Source organism: Carassius carassius, chromosome 16 (genome assembly GCF_963082965.1).
Source record: "Carassius carassius chromosome 16, fCarCar2.1, whole genome shotgun sequence".
Lineage (NCBI taxonomy): Eukaryota > Metazoa > Chordata > Actinopteri > Cypriniformes > Cyprinidae > Carassius > Carassius carassius.
In genome coordinates, this window is record NC_081770.1 from 12,004,680 (window position 1) to 12,021,800 (window position 17,121).

A 17,121-nucleotide genomic window follows, 5' to 3' on the forward strand; every position below is an offset into this window, starting at 1 on the left:
TTGGCAAACCAACTTAAAAGGTGCATTCCCGCCACCTACTGATATGGAGTGTGAAGCGCATATTTGGAAAGGAAGTTTAAACTAGATCTACTCTTTAAAAAAAAAAAAAAAAAAAAAAAAAAAAAAAAAAAAAAAAAAAAAAAAAAAAAAAAAAAAAATTATATATATATATCCATATAAAATTTACACATAATGGAGTTTTAAATCCTATTAAATAATCCTGTTTCCTTTAAAAATATAAATAACTCATGATAAACTCTTGATTGTTTAGCACCTTGTCCTAGGAGAACCTGAAGTGTCAACTCATTGATTCCTACACTTCTTAAAGCATGTCTTAACTGGGACCGCTCTCTTTCATAAGCTTCGCATTCTAAAAGGACATGCTCTATATTTTCAACTAACCCACATTTGTCACAATTTCCATTCTCATGTTTACCAATTCTTTGTAAGCTTTGATTTAATAAACAATGTCCAATACGCATTCTTGTTATTAAAACATCCTCTTTCCGGTTTCCGAATCTTCTTCTCTCTGACCCAACTTTTCCTTGAATGCAGTAAAAATGTCTACCTTTCTTTCCTTCATTCCATTCTTTCTGCCAAATTTCCTGTATTTGTTTAGCTATTATCACTTTAATTTCTGTTTTACTTAATGCCACTTCAATGTCAATTTGTGAATGATTTAATGCCTGTTTAGCCTGATTATCAGCCTCCTCATTTCCTTTCACACCCATATGCGATGGAACCCATACAAGATTCACCAGAAGTCCATACTGTCTTGTTCTGTAAAGACTCTGCATTACTTCATTTATCATGTCTTGCCTTGCTGATGATGTTCCACTTTCCAAGCTATTTAGTGCGGATAAAGAATCTGTACATATCACTACCCTTGTTGGTTGGATTTCTTCTATCCACTGAAGCGCTAGACATATTGCAATAATTTCTGCAGAGAATACTGAAAGATAATCTGATATTCTTTTTGCTATTCTAATGTTAAAAAGTGGAATATATACCGCTACTGCTGTTTTCCCAGATTCTGGATCTTTTGAACCATCAGTGTATATTTGAACTGCACTATAATAACTTTGATCAATGTATTGCTGTATATTAAAATTTCCTAATCCATTTGTATTGTTATGCTTTTCTTTAAGCAATTGAGTATCAATCAAAGGCATTGGGAAAAACCAAGGAGGAATTGCTGACCTAGCCACAGTAGGAGCAACATTGAAGTCACTTAATCCCATTCTCCGGGCTTCCTCACTGGCCTTCCATCCAAAACTTGATAACTTTTTATGTCCATATTCCCAACAATCCTCCAACACCATTTTAACTGGGTGACTGTCCAAGTGTCCCTTTATACTTATAAAATACCTCATCTTTAACTTGAGCCTACGAATTACTTGAGGCATTACACCCATCTCTACTTGCACTGCTGTTATTGGAGAGGATCTAAACGCTCCACAACAAACTCGCAAAGCTTGTGACTGAATTGCCTCTATTTTTACGAGTTGTGTTTTGGATGCAGTGCAATATACCATACTGCCATAATCTATTGCTGATCTTATTAGAGCACAATATATTATTTTAAGAGACTGGCGACATGCTCCCCAATCAACTCCTGCTAAACACCTCATGATATTTAATGCTTTTTTGCATTTGTCAACCAGTTTCTGGATATGCATACTAAAATTCAATTTCAAATCCATCCATATACCCAGAAACCTCACAACTGCTGTTTGCTTCACTTCTTGTCCATACAATCTGATGTTAATGGTAGGGTTACTTTTCCTTTTTGCAAAACAAATTACCTGCGTTTTATCTACTGAAAACCGAAATCCCCATTCATTTGCCCAATTTTCTACCATTTTAACGGCATTCTGCAAACATCTTTCCACATTCTTTACATTACGCCCTCTTTTCCACAGTGCTCCATCATCCGCATATAAAGATCTTCCAATGCCCCTATCAACCTTTGTAAAGATGTCGTTAATCATAATATTAAACAGAATTGGACTACTAACGCTTCCCTGAGGTGTTCCATTCTCTATTGTGTGTATCTGAGAAAAAGCAGTACTTACTCTTACTTGTATAGTTCTGTTAAACAGGAAATCCCTGATCCAGTTATACATTCTTCCTTTAATTTCCATTTTTTCTAACTTAATTAAAAGTCCCTCTTTCCACATCATGTCATAAGCTTTTTCAACATCAAAAAATACCCCAACTAAAGCTTCCTTATTTACCTGAGCCTTTCTTATTTCAGATTCCAGGCACAGTACTGAGTCCATTGTATTACGTCCTTTCCTAAATCCACTTTGATAAGGTGATAAAATATTATCCCTTTCAATGACATATACTAATCTACTCATGACCATACGCTCCATTATTTTGCATAGATTAGACGTTAAAGCTATAGGTCTATAATTATTTGGCTGTGTATGATCTTTGCCTGGTTTTGGAATTGGCACTATGACACCATGCTTCCAGTCATTTGGTAACTTTCCTAACTCCCAAACCTTATTAAAAAGCCTCAAAATTGTCTCTAATGCTGTCTCTGATAAATGTTTTACCATCTCATAACAAATGTCATCTCTGCCTGGAGATGTTTGCTTAACCCCTGCAAGCGCTTTTTTCAATTCGTACAAATTAAACTCTGAATCCATTGTACTTCCTGAAAGTCCCTTTTCCTCCAATAAATGAGGATATTTACTTAGTATCTGGTCCCTAGTTTTCCTCGCATCCTCTGATAAATTCGAATTACTATGAATTTTAACGAATGTTTCTGCAAATACCTCTGCTTTACCGCTTTCAGATATAATTTGTCTATTATTATATTCTAATACAGGTATGTTGTAACCTCTTTGTATCCCTCCCATCTTTCGTATCATATTCCATAACTCACTTATTTCAATGTCTTCCCCTATTCTATTACAAAATTCCCTCCAATAATTTCTTTTAGATGTCCGAATGACTCTTCTCACTATAGCTTGTGCCCTTTTATAACTTATTAAATCATTATAATTAAGTGACCTTCTTACCTTCTTGAGTGCTTTATTTCTCCTTTTTGTTGCCTCACTACACTCCTCGTTCCACCATGGCATAACTTTCTTCCTGCTGCCTGCCTTCCTCTTACCTATTACTTCTACTGCTGTACTCTGAAGAACCTTGCATATTTCATCATTAAAAACATCAACATCTTCTATACATTTACTAATGTCCTTCATTTTGCTTCCACATAACTCCTTATACTTATCCCAATCCGCTGACTTGAACCTCCACCTAGGCATTCTTTCCCCCACTCTTTGTTCTATATCTACTCCAACTTTACTGCAAATAGGAAAATGATCACTTCCTACAGTACTTTGTTTTAGTACTTTCCATTCACATTTACTCGCTAAACTTTCAGATACTATTGTCAAGTCTAATACCGAATGCCTTCCCTTATTCAAATCAATTCTAGTATGACTTCCATCATTAATGCACACTAATCTTCCCCAATCTAGCATATCTTCAATGATCTTACCATTATAATCTGTTTTTGCGCTTCCCCATATTGAACTATGAGCGTTAAAATCACCACACCACACCATTTTTTGACTTTCATTTCCTCCTATACTTTCTAGAATATCCTTGCTTAACCTATCACATGGATTGTAAAAATTAATTACTCTAATACACCTTGATCCTTCCCATATTTCCACCACCACAACTTCTACTTCCCCATCTACCTCAACTGTTTTATACCCGATTCCTTGCTTTATAAAAGTAGCTACTCCACCTCCATTCCCTTGTTGTCTATCCCTCCGAATAGTAGTATATCCATGTATTAGAAAGTTATATTGTGACTTAAGCCAAGTTTCCTGTATACATATAATATCTGGGCCTTTCTCTTGGTCTGCTATAAATTTCTTAAACTCCTGTCCATTTGCAATCAAACTTCTTGCATTCCATTGCAAAATATATAACACCATTAAGATCCACCACATGTTGTCTGACTATTTACTGCTTGACTATTTAATGTTGGAATCTTGAGCCTTTCATTTATCATGTCAACAGTAACATTCCCCAGATCCAAGTACTTTTCTGCAGCTCTGATAATGATTTTAATTCTTTCAGTCCTGCTTTCAGTTTGAGCTGAACAGTTCACTACTTCAGCGATAAATGTTACAAATGCCACTTTATCATCCACTACTACCTTTTCATCTCTTTGTTCTTTACTCTGTTGTTTTGAATGAATTTCTTCATTCATATTTTCATTTGTTTTAGGAATCTGGTTTACTTTCTTCAATGCCTCAGCGTATGTTATTCCTTCTGTCGTTCTAACATTTTGAACCTTGACTGCCTTTTTCCGTACCTGACAACCACCGTATCCTGCACTATGATCCCCACCACAGTTGCAGCATTTAGGATTTACACCTTGCCCACATTTGCCGTACTCATGTTCACCTCCACACCGCGCACATCTCTGCTTACCTCTGCATACTGCCGCTACATGACCGAATTTTTGACACTTATAACATCTTAGCGGCGGAGGAACGTATGGTCTTACTGCATATCTTACAAATCCTAAATAAACTTTCTCTGGCATTTTATTTTCATCAAAGTTTATCATTACTGAGAGGCTATCCATCTTCTCGTTATTTCTAACACACTTGAGCCGTTTAACAAACTTTACTGCTGCTCCCGTGATATTTCTTTTAATCTTCTCCTCCGTGACATCTGTCGGAATCCCTGTTACAACACCTCTAACCCAATTCTTTTCTTCCGGTATCGAGCACAACACCTTATGTCCAATCATCGATTTTATACCCAGAGCTGATTTTTGCTGCCTACTGTCTTTACAAAACAACAACAGATTGCCATCCCTCAAAGTCGTAATGCTTTCAACTGTCCCTATCATTTCTTTCAATGTTTTCGTCAGCTTCAACGGATTAATCGCATTTACAGAGTCAACAAACTTCAACAATACCTTATATTCCTCTTTCCTTCTTCTAGTCTGGAGATTTCCTTTCTCACTACCCGATTCTGAAGATTGTTTCTTTCTTTTCCGATTTTCTACTACACTCCACTTACTACTTCCATTCTCGCCGCCTCCACTATCCACATCCTCCATTTCCGGATCACTTCCGGAATCTACGCTACTTCCTTCCATCATCACTCCACACCTCCACCTGCCACCACCGTAGTCTCACCCACCACCGAATCCTGAGACTCTGCTTCTCTAAGACAAAGCTTTTATAGCTAATCATGTTACAGACCTGATATCAATTAACTTAATTAATCACTAGATGTTCTCCCAGCTGAATCTTTTCAAAACTGCTTGCTTTTTTTAGCCATTTGTTGCCCCCGTGCCAACTGTTTTGAGACCTGTAGCAGGCATTCAATTTTAAATGAGCTAATTAAGTGGATAAAAGTGTAACATTTCTCAGTTTAAACATTTGCTACGTTATCTATGTTCTATTGTGAATAAAATATTGGCTCATGTGATTTGAAATTCCTTTAGTTTTCATTTTATTAAAATTTAAAAAACGTCCCAACTTTTCCGGAATTCGGGTTGTACCAAGCAGTGCTTAAATTTGTTTAGATTGTGGTGTGAAAAGGTTCTATTAGCAATTCAGAAAAAAAACACATAAGCAAAACATGGTGCTTTATATGGTGCTAAATAATATTTGGTCCCAATTTTATTATTATTATTATTATTAATAATATTATTAATCAATTTCACTAGTGGTCCATCGTTTGAAGAACTTTTGGGTATAATATGTCACAGTTCACTTTATTTTGCTATACTCACTTGCATAAAAGTATTATAGTGTTCTGCACCTACTAGTAAAAAATATATATAAAAAAAATCTGGTGTCTGAATAATTGCTGGTTGGACTGTGCATTAATTCTTGTTAAAACTACAAAGTCAATCAGTTAAGAGCAGTGAGTGATTTTCTCTCTTTCATTTTCTTGGATTAACATTACAGCAGGTATATAGCTAAATTAGGCGCGGTCACTTTAAGAGACAATGAATCCATCAAATATAATACAGTCGTGGCCAAAAGTTTTGAGAATTACATAAATATTAGTTTTCAAAAAGTTTGCTGCTAAACTGCTTTTAGATCTTTGTTTCTGTGATGTACTGAAATATAATTACAAGCACTTCATACGTTTCAAAGGCTTTTATCGACAATTACATGACATTTATGCAAAGAGTCAGTATTTGCAGTGTTGGCCCTTCTTTTTCAGGACCTCTGCAATTCGACTGGGCATGCTCTCAATCAACTTCGGGGCCAAATCCTGACTGATAGCAACCCATTCTTTCATAATCACTTCTTGGAGTTTGTCAGAATTAGTGGGTTTTTGTTTGTCCATCCGCCTCTTTAGGATTGACCACAAGTTCTCAATGGGATTAAGATCTGGGGAGTTTCCAGGCCATCTCTCTCTTACTCACACACATACACACACACATACAGACACAATACCACAATTACTTTTATATTGAAAATAAGTCATTGTGTGTGTTTGTTCCCCCCAAATCAGTGACATCATTTATGAACTTGGCAATTAAAGAGTTAAAATCTTGGATTTAAAAAAAATACATTTGGTAGTTTTGATCAGGACAAGTTGATTAACAGATTTATACAAAAATAATTGGGAAAAAAAACAGCAGTTTACAGCAGTTTAATTAAGTGGATGTTTCCATCCCGAACATACCGAAAGGCAGGGACGTGCGGTCAGGGTAGGCAGGGTAGGCAGTGCCTCACCAAAGGAAATGTTGACATGACATTTATTAATTCCAAAAGCTTTATTAATTCACCACATTATTAATTGCATTAATTTTATTCCAAATATTATTTTTTGTAACAAAAATTTTCAGGAATACACATAATATACTCATTTTGCCATTGTTTGCTCCTAAAAACCGTTGTTTCATGCTGGAAATTCAAAAGCCATGGCCATTGAGGCAGAGGTGAGCGGTGCCTCTTTGGTCCATAGAACGTAGTTTATGTAGATTTGCGCATGCGCAGTCAGTTCTCATGCTGTCTTGAATGATCAAAATTGAGGCAGAGACCGAGCTTGCTTCATGTCACGTGATCTACTCGCTCTCACTCAATCCGCGCGCTTCCCGAATACTAGCATCTAGTATACTTGCGTGTCGGTGTGTGCGCCTAGCAGTTTGTAGGAGTGAATAAGCTGTTTTTGTACTTTAAAGCTGTACTGCTGACGCAATGTTTTCTGACTGTAGCCTGGTGCGCCGTCACCAGACCAAAAGTGTGTGTGTGTGTGTGCGCCGTGGCTGTCTGTGCGCGTTTGCGCATTTTGATGGAGTGACTGCCGCGCCGCCTCCTTCTCTGTGTCCCGCACAAAACATTTGTTTGTTGTATAAGTCATAAGATAGATGTGTCCATTAATTTGATTACTATATTTGATTGTGCATTAGCCTCACATGACTGACTTTCCTGAATGCAGGCAGCGATCTGATGATGCCTGATATGAACTTGGGTTGCTAAATTAACTGAATGAATATATGAACATATATTCCACACATTGATAGGTCACAGCCTACCCATGACAAGATTTCACCGCACGTTACTGCCGAAAGGGTAGTGAATTTGAACAATCCACAAGGGTTAATCAATTTAAATGAATCTGGCCGCACCGATGTCAGCAAATGAGGTCATGAGCGGAGTCAAAATTTGGCAAAACACCAATCCGAAAAACCCCGTAATCCATCACACCTGAGCCGTGCTGATCAGGAGCTGATCAAATCAGTCTCGGGGCTGGAGTTGGAGCTCCTTGGATTTCTGCTCTATCAACTCGGCGCGTTTTCACTGAGATAACCGGTCGAGAGGATGAACGTTCGGGTGTGCTGCTCGTTAACTGCTGTTTTGCTGTGTTTCTCTTTATACTTGAGCACAACAGACGCCAAAGGACGTGTCACAAGTGAGGTCTTTTAACTTTACACCACGCGAAGAGATAAGTAGGACTATGCTACAAAGACAATAAGTTTACCTTATGAACTTCATGACAATTCGTGAAAATGTTTGTTTTCAAGATGATAGTTGGTACGGTGTGCAAAAGGTTTGATATTTCACTACTTTTGTAATCTTGTTTTTTAACCCTTTTCCCAATTAAGAACGCTTTAAAAGCTGTACAGGGGCTTAATGCAAAGAACTGCTGAAGGATAAGAATTGGCTCAAGCTGTATACTGTAGCTGTTTTCATTCAAAAAGTCCTATTAACTTCCACAAGCAATTGCAATGAAACCATGTTTGTGTAACAGAAAAGCCAGGAGTGTGTGTGTGTATAGGCAACGTATTCGGAATTTGGTTCTATAATTTGAGTTCTAGATCAGTGGTTGAGATGTTCCCTTGACGTAAATTAGTGTGATTTTGAATCAATTTTTTTGTGTGTAACAGAAAAGCCAGGAGTGTGTCCAAGGAACAACGTAATAGGAATTTGTGTTGTGAGGGAGAATAACTGTTTCAAAGATGGTGACTGTCCTAATGATCTGAAATGCTGCAGTTATGGATGTGGACGTCAGTGTAGGAGTCCATATAGAGGTACTTGTATTATATTAAGGCAAAATAACTTATTTTTTTTTTTTCTGACAAAAAAAAAAAAAATCCAAAATACACATTTTAAGTGTTTATTTTATATTTCTATTATAGTACATGTCTCTGAAGGCTTTTTTTTTCTTTCAAAGTAAGTTTTTTTCTCCTGCACGGAGTAAAAAAAAAACTGTCTGATTGTTTTTACAGAGGGTTTTGTTCTCAATTTGCATTTTTTTTTTTTTTTTTTTTAAGCTGTTATGGAGTGACACCTATCCAAATGCCCTCTGTAAAAACCTTTCGAGTCTAATGTCAATAGAATGAAGAGAATTTTGAGAATCATTGACTTTATCCAATATTTATTCATTTATTTATTTTTACTTTTGTCTAGAAGTGTATGCATATTGAATTGGATGAAACCTGCATATTTCAATGTAGCATTTCAGAAAACATATTTTTAAAACCCTATTCACCTGGGTTGTCTCTCCTTGTGGGTCTATTTACTTATTTTCAAGTGCAGTGAGGTGTGAGATTTGTCATGTTTGCATTACAGAAAAGCCAGGAGTGTGTCCAAGCAAAACCCTTGGAGTAGGACTGTGTGTCACATCGTGTTCCCTAGATAGTAACTGTCCGAGTGATCAGAAATGCTGCAGCAATGGATGTGGACATCAGTGTATGGCTCCATATAGAGGTATTAATATGGCAGTGTGATTTTATTTTAAATGCAGCGAGGAGTTTAGTAATGAGGTTTGTCACATTTTTGTGTAACAGTAAAGCCAGGCGTGTGTCCAAAATCAACTCCCAGAATAAAAGGTGTTTGTGCGGAGTTGTGTTCTCATGATGGTGACTGTCCGAATGATGAGAAATGCTGCAGCAATGGATCCGGACATCAGTGTACAGCTCTACCTAAAGGTATGCTATACTGATGCTTTGGTCAGATTTTTTTTTTTTCTTCCCCCATTTCAGTTCAAGTTATTTGTATAGCAATTCTTACTATGCAAATAATTACAAAGCAACTTTACAGAAAATTAAGTTTCTACAATATTTAGTAGTAGCTTATAAGTGGTGACTGTCAGTTTGTGCACATATGACAGGCTTTTTCAGAAGAATGAATACAAGATGTAGTCAAACAGACGATGAACACTATTGACTGCAATTATTATATGATGTAAATCCCGTGGCAAAACAGAGAAACCAATTGAGACCTCAATAGCATAGCTGCTGTTTCAACAAAGAAAAAAAAAATTAGTTTAACCCAAGCTAAAGAAGAATGTGACTGCAGTTGCATCTGATCAAATGCGCAATTTCAGAGATGCACTAGTTCTTCTGTGATCTGGTTTCCTTGTGTTTGTGTAACAGAAAAGCCAGGAGTGTGTCCAATGACTTTGGCTGGATTAAGAGGACCATGTGAAGAGTTGTGTGTCAGTGACTTTGACTGTCCGAGAAATGAGAAGTGCTGCAGCTCTATATGTGGAGGACGTTTATGTACACCTGCAGCTTAAGGTATTCGTTCTGTTGATGCTTGGGTCCCCAACACACACAATGAGTATCTTCTAATTTGAAATGATGATTAAAAAAGTCAAAGTAACCCATTACACCATTTTAATGTCATGGCTTTTCAAAATAGATTTATAATACTTGGGAAAACAATCTCTAAAAGTAAAGTTTGTGTTGCATGCGTGGAGTTTTCTGTAGTGGGTTTGAATGCCTCTAAATGAAGGGACTAAATCTGTGCAGTGAAACCTGTTCTGTGTCTCAAACCAAATGTGTGCTGATAACTCTTCCATGATTAATGTCCTTCCAGACAGAAGTGTGTCCCAGCCACCGGTGGACATGCAGATAACACCAACTTGTATACTGTAAAAGGTCTTTGATTGCCCCCCCCCCCCCCCCCCCCACCTCAATGTTGTACTTGAGGCATTTTTGGCTTCCTCAAATAAATCTGTTTAAAGGTCTGTGTGCGCATTTTGTTGTGTGGGCTTTATTTTTTTTTTTTTGTCATTACGGAGTCTGTCAGATTTAATTTGTTAGTCTACAGTCGTGGCCAAAAATGAGAATTACATAAATATTAGTTTTCAAAAAGTTTGCTTCTAAACCGCTTTTAGATCTTTGTTTCAGTTGTTTCTGTGATGTACTGAAATATAATTACAAGCACTTCATACGTTTCAAAGGCTTTTATCGATAATTACATGACATTTATGCAAAGAGTCAGTATTTGCAGTGTTGGCCCTTCTTTTTCAGGACCTCTGCAATTCGACTGGGCATGCTCTCAATCAACTTCGGGGCCAAATCCTGACTGATAGCAACCCATTCTTTCATAATCATCTCTTGGAGTTTGTCAGAATTAGTGGGTTTTTGTTTGTCCACCCGCCTCTTGAGGATTGACGACAAGTTCTCGATGGGATTAAGAACTGGGTTGTTTCCAGGCCATGGACCCAAAACTTCAACATTCTGGTCCCCGAGCCACTTAGTTATCACTTTTGCCTTATGGCACGGTGCTCCATCGTGCTGGAAACTGCACTGTTCTTCACCAAACTGTTGTTGGATTGTTGGAAGAAGTTGCTGTTGGAGGGTGTTTTGGTACCATTCTTTATTCATGTCTGTGTTTTTGGGCAGAATTGTGAGTGAGCCCACTCCCTTGGGTGAGAAGCAACCCCACACATGAATGGTGTCAGGATGCTTTACTGTTGACATGACACAGGACTGATGGTAGCGCTCACCTTTTCTTCTCTGGACAAGCCTTTTTCCAGATGCCCCAAACAGTCGGAAAAGGGCTTCATCGGAGAATATGACTTTGCCCCAGTCCTCAGCAGTCCATTCACTATACTTTCTGCAGAAGATCAATCTGTCCCTGATTGTTTTTTTTTTATTTTTATTTTTTTGGAGAGAAGTGGCTTCTTTGCTGCCCTTCTTGACACCAGGCCATCTTCCAAAAGTCTTGGCCTCACGGTGCGTGCAGATGCGCTCACACCTGCCTGCTGCCATTCCTGAGAAAGCTCTGCACTGGTGGCACTCTGATCCCGCAGCTGAATCCTCTTTAGGAGACCATCCTGGCGCTTGCTGGACTTTCTTGGACGACCGGAAGCCTTCTTTACAAGAATTGAACCTTTTTCCTTGAAGTTCTTGATCCTATAAATTGTTGATTTAGGTGCAATCTTAGTAGCCACAATATCCTTGCCTGTGAAGCCATTTTTATGCAATGCAAAGATGGCTTCACGCATTTCTTTGCAGGTCACCATGGTTAACAATGGAAGAACAATGATTTCAAGCATAACCCTCCTTTCAACATGTCAAGTCTGCCATTCTGACCCAATCAGTCTGACATAATGATCTCAAGCCTTTTGCTCGTCAACATTCTCACCTGAGTTAAGACGATTACTGAAATGATCTCAGCAGGTCCTTTAATGACAGCAATGAAATGCAGTGGAAAGGTGTTTTTTTGGGGATTAAGTTAATTTTCATGGCAAAGAAGGACTATGCAATTCAGCTGATCATTCTTCATAACATTCTGGAGTATATGCAAATTGCTATTATAAAAACTTAAGCAGCAACTTTTCCAATTTCCAATATTTATGTAATTCTCAACTTTTGGCCACGACTGTATCATAATTGCTCTTGGGGTTTTTCATGTTGTAACCCTTCATGCCTAATAAACTGTTTCACCCCAAACATTACTGAATGAATAAGATGTCTGTAGTATTATTGTCTGTGTACATAATTAACTGTTCCTCAAACAGGATTTTGAACTTCTAGATCACCGAATCCGCTGAATTGACGTTTAAGACTAAGTTGGATGATAATTGAACGTCCAAAAACTAAATGTATCTTAAAATGTTTATCAGATGTTCTAGATCCAGCAGTCTTTAAAATATATTTAGCAGATGTACGTGTGCTATTAGAGATGATAAATGTAGTAAAAGTTAAAATATAGGCGATTTTAATAAGATACACTCTCTGACAAATGGTATTTTATTTAAAGAAGTAGTGTGTAGTCTGTTAAATGCAATCTCCAAACAATGATTATTAGTTAATCTGGTAATGTTTATTTTATTTTAATCCTCAATTACTGAATTCACTTGCCGTTTACCTGAGACTCACTCCAAAAACACTGCATTGAAACCATCACAAAATTGAAATCAAGAAATGAAATCAAGGTTTTAAAAAGTAAAGCAGAAATGAAGAGATTATTAACAATAACCTATAAATAAAAATGGAAATTAATGTGTGGGGGAAAAAAGACGTTTATACCAAGTCCAAGACGTTTGGGGGTGATAGATTTATAGATATGATAGTAGAAACTGAGAAAATTACTTTTGCACAAAATAGGGTAATTGTACGGTGGCCCAGTAATGCACAACACAACGACATTAAAAAAGCAAATATAAGCTCACAACACAAATACATTAAGCCACAACACAACGACATTAACCCACAACACAACGAAATTAAGCCACAACACAACGAAATTCTCACAACACAAATACATTAAGCCACAACACAACGAAATTCTCACAACACAAATACATTAAGCCACAACACAATGAAATTCTCACAACACAAATACATTAAGCCACAACACAACGAAATTCTCACAACACAAATACATTAAGCCACAACACAACAGAAATGCTCCCGACCACTAGGGGGCAGTTGGACTGCAGAAACGGGCAATAGACTACATATTTCCTGTGAAATCTCAGGGCGAATAAAAGAGTGCATTACCAGCTGCAAACTTTTATCCATAAACGATGAATATTAAATATTATTTATACATTTTGCTATAATACGACAAATTAAGTATACCACAGCAATATAATTATTTAATGAAGAGTTCCATAAACATCTGTGAGGGTGGTTTATACAGCTATTGCTGTGACCCGTTTTGTGAGGCTCCTCAGGTTTTTCACACTTCTCCACTGGATGTAGAAACTCGAAATAAGTGGATTCAAATTAGTAATGTAAGATTTAAGGATTTCAACATCACTTCTGATACTTCAGTCTGCAGGCGCCTCTTCAAGAATGACAACAGCATGCGAATCTACACTAGGTAAGATCTAAACCTTTATTACTATATTAACGAGCACAATGTAGGCCTATTGTGAATTTTTTAATTGTCATTATTTATTTTTTGTTGCTGTGGTTGCCTGTTTGTTTAAAAACCTCTTCCGTGGATCAAGGCAATACGTGTTAATAGATGATTAACCCAAAAATAAAAAAATTAAGCTGTCATCATATACTCAACATTATGTCGCTGTAAACCCATATGGCTTGCTTTGTTCATTGGTATACAGAAATGTTGTAAATAATGTTACCGTCAGTCAGCTATCTAGATAGACCCCACAGAATAAATTCAGAACAGTTTAGAATGACACGAGGGAGAATAAGCTAAAACCCCAGCTAAAATCTTTTTACAGACTATACCTTTTTTCCACTTGTGTGTCAATACATTATACATTTTAAAGTATCCTTCAGGTTCAGTGTAGACAAACAAACTTTTTACATTGTTTGGTGTGTATTTTCTGAAAACATGTCTCATCCAATCTAGATTTGAGAAGTAGATCCATTTAATGGCCTTTTGGAGCCTTATTAAACCTGCATTCCACATGGTTCGCGTGACCAGAGCAAGGACAGCTAAAGCGAGGAGAGAAGTTGGAATAACAAGCAATGCAATGGTAAATATTGATATTGTATTGTTTGTGACAGAGAAAGAAAATGTTTTATTTATTTTCACTTTTTGATGCACACGTTACATGCATGTATCATAATTATTTAACATTTATTTTGACAGTGTCAGTCTCTGCAGCCCTTCGATGAGTTCCTCCTCTTCATGGTCCACCTTTCAGTCGATCTTCCACAGAGAGATCTGGCCTTACACAAAAAACTTGGGATGGATTCATTTGGTTTTATTTGTACAGACTACAATATAAAATGTAAATTAAATATTATGTAAGTGCAAATATATGTAACTTTAATATGTTTTCTTGCTCACCAGTGTAGTGTAAACATGTAAATATCCACAATTAAATTTTTAAAACTTTGATACAGTTTTAATAGTTATGTAAAATACAAATACTAATAACTATGACAGTGTAATGGTGTGTTACTATATTTTTATAACACTACATTTATAACACTTCTGCCACTTGGAGGACTGATAGGTCAGGCAGATCACTGGTGACATCACTGTAAACATTCTCCTGAGATGAAAAACAAAGGTATAGTGTAAATTGACCATTAAGAAAAATAAAAAATTTCCACCATCATTACAAGTTGCATGCATAATGAATAGAGCCATAATCATTATGATTGTGTTTTTGACTTTTTTCTGTGAGGGCTAATCAAATAGGCATGTTATACATTATGAATAAAAGCAAGATATGAATATTAGATTATGTCTAATCTAATATGTCTAATATAAGATTATGAATATTCTACCTTAACCACTCAGCGAGTTTCCTCTCTTGAAAACAGGACCACCATCCCACTGACAGGACCTGACTTGACTCTCTAGGCATACCAATGGGGCGTGTTAATATTATTAATCAAAGTTTATTAATTATGTCATACATTAAAGAATTTGATAATTCTCTTACTTACCATTGTTCTAGGTTTGTGCCAGCTCTGCTCCCTTCAGTGCAGCTCTGTACAGGAGGAACTGCACTGATTCTCAGTTCTGAATAGTGTGCTGTCTGCTACAGTGCTGCAACAGTATGGATGGGAGTCCGTTAAAACAATCTGTGAAGATAATAACATTGGTTTACATATTTAATTGATTTCAGATACATTTGGAATTACTTTCAGTTGCATTTTAAATTATTACATTGTAAATTACTCTATATTTAAAATAAATTATGACAAATAATTAATATTTTATATAATGTTACAAACCAATGCCAATAGACTGTAAAGAGATCAGTAATATTTCAAAGGATGTCCCTATCTCTCTTAACCATTTCTGATCTTTTTTGCTTTTTACTGAATAGCTTTATCGTGCTTGTGTTGGGGATCCCTGGAAAACTGCTATATAAATGTGAACAATTAATTCAGGTTACAGATAATATAATTTGAAAATATAACAATAACTGTCAGACTAAAGCCCCGTTCACACAATGAATGATAACTATTAAGATAACGATAGAGTCCACAGCAGCGAACGATATAATCTGTTTATTCTATAAGCGTGCACACGCTTGTCTGCTGCTTTACATTCTCGAGCTCGTTATAGCAGGATTCTGATTGGCTGTCGATGTTTTTAATCGTTCATCAGCTGGAAAAAAATAGTTCTTAAAGTGATTCCAATGATATAGTTTCTCTATATCTTTATCATTATAGCTGTGGTGTGGACTCTTTTTTTAAAATAGTCTAAAAATGGCAACAGTATTTAAAATACTTTATATCAAGTGAAGAAGTTTATATCACAGCAAACACCTATCAGAACCACCGATGCAAATCAACGTGGATTACCGGGAGTCCTGCTTTTATTTCTACTATCTCTTACGAGTTATAAAGAGATGAGGCGGACGGAGTTTAAAGCTAAACTCTAACTTAGCCCTGCTATTTTTGAGCTGATCAAGTCACTGCAGCAGCGTTATCCAGCCTTATTAGCTAGATTTGCTAGAAGACGATAGAACAATACTCACCCTAAAGTTGTTGATGTAACGTTTAATGCCCTTCTCCGCGCGATGAAATTCATTTACAGTCATCAGGGGAAGTTCTTGTAAGATGAAAAATCTTCTCCTATTGTCAATTTGAAAGCTCTACGCAAAGAGCAATGGTTTCCCCGCACAGCACCGGATTTAAATAAGCCCCCCTGAGGAAAAACATTGTGTAAAAGAGCTAAACGGTCCAAATTGAAAATATTATCAATTTTTTTTTTGCTCGATTCATGAATCGATACATTAAGATTATCAGGATATCAAAACATTTAATAAAAACACGTTTTTCATTTAAAAATCGATTACACATATTAAGTTACACATACCTCTCGATGAAATATCGGTGTTTAACTTTCAACACTGCCCCCTAGTGGTCGGGAGCACTTCCGTTGTGTTGTGGCTTAATTTCGTTGTGTTGTGGCTTAATTTCGTTGTGTTGTGAGCATTTCATTGTGTTGTGGCTTAATGTATTTGTGTTGTGGCTTAATTTGGTTGTGTTGTAAGAATTTCATTGTGTTGTGGCTTAATGTATTTGTGTTGTGGCTTAATGTCGTTGTGTTGTGAGAATTTCGTTGTGTTGTGGCTTAATGTATTTGTGTTGTGGCTTAATTTCGTTGTGTTATGAGAATTTCGTTGTGTTGTGGCTTAATGTATTGGTGTTTTGGCTTAATGTTGTTGTGTTGTGAGCTTATGTTTGCTTTTTTAATGTCGTTGTGTTTTGCACTACTGGGCCACTGTAGTTTCTCCCTCATATATGTTAAGAAATATCATTCTCAGGATGCTTTGATAGAGTATAAAAGAAAGCAGGCAGTAGTTAGGAAAACAGTTAAGACCCAAAAAGCCATTTTCAGGAGGGAATTCTGTAATGATATAGGAAGGGATGTGAAGTTATCTGATATATGGGGAATGATAAGGAGGATGGGAGGAGTTAGA

At 36.6% G+C, this 17,121-nt stretch overlaps 1 protein-coding gene across 1 annotated transcript in view; it reads left to right on the plus strand.

Annotated features, from left to right (window-relative positions):
* The window catches only part of LOC132159557 (balbiani ring protein 3-like), a 286,577-nt gene that overhangs the window by 104,589 nt on the left and 164,867 nt on the right, over positions 1-17,121 (plus strand). Inside the window, exon 3 of the mRNA XM_059569101.1 lies at positions 8,402-8,545. Coding sequence (XP_059425084.1) covers positions 8,402-8,545 — 144 coding nt within the window. The remainder of the gene's footprint in view (positions 1-8,401; positions 8,546-17,121) is intronic.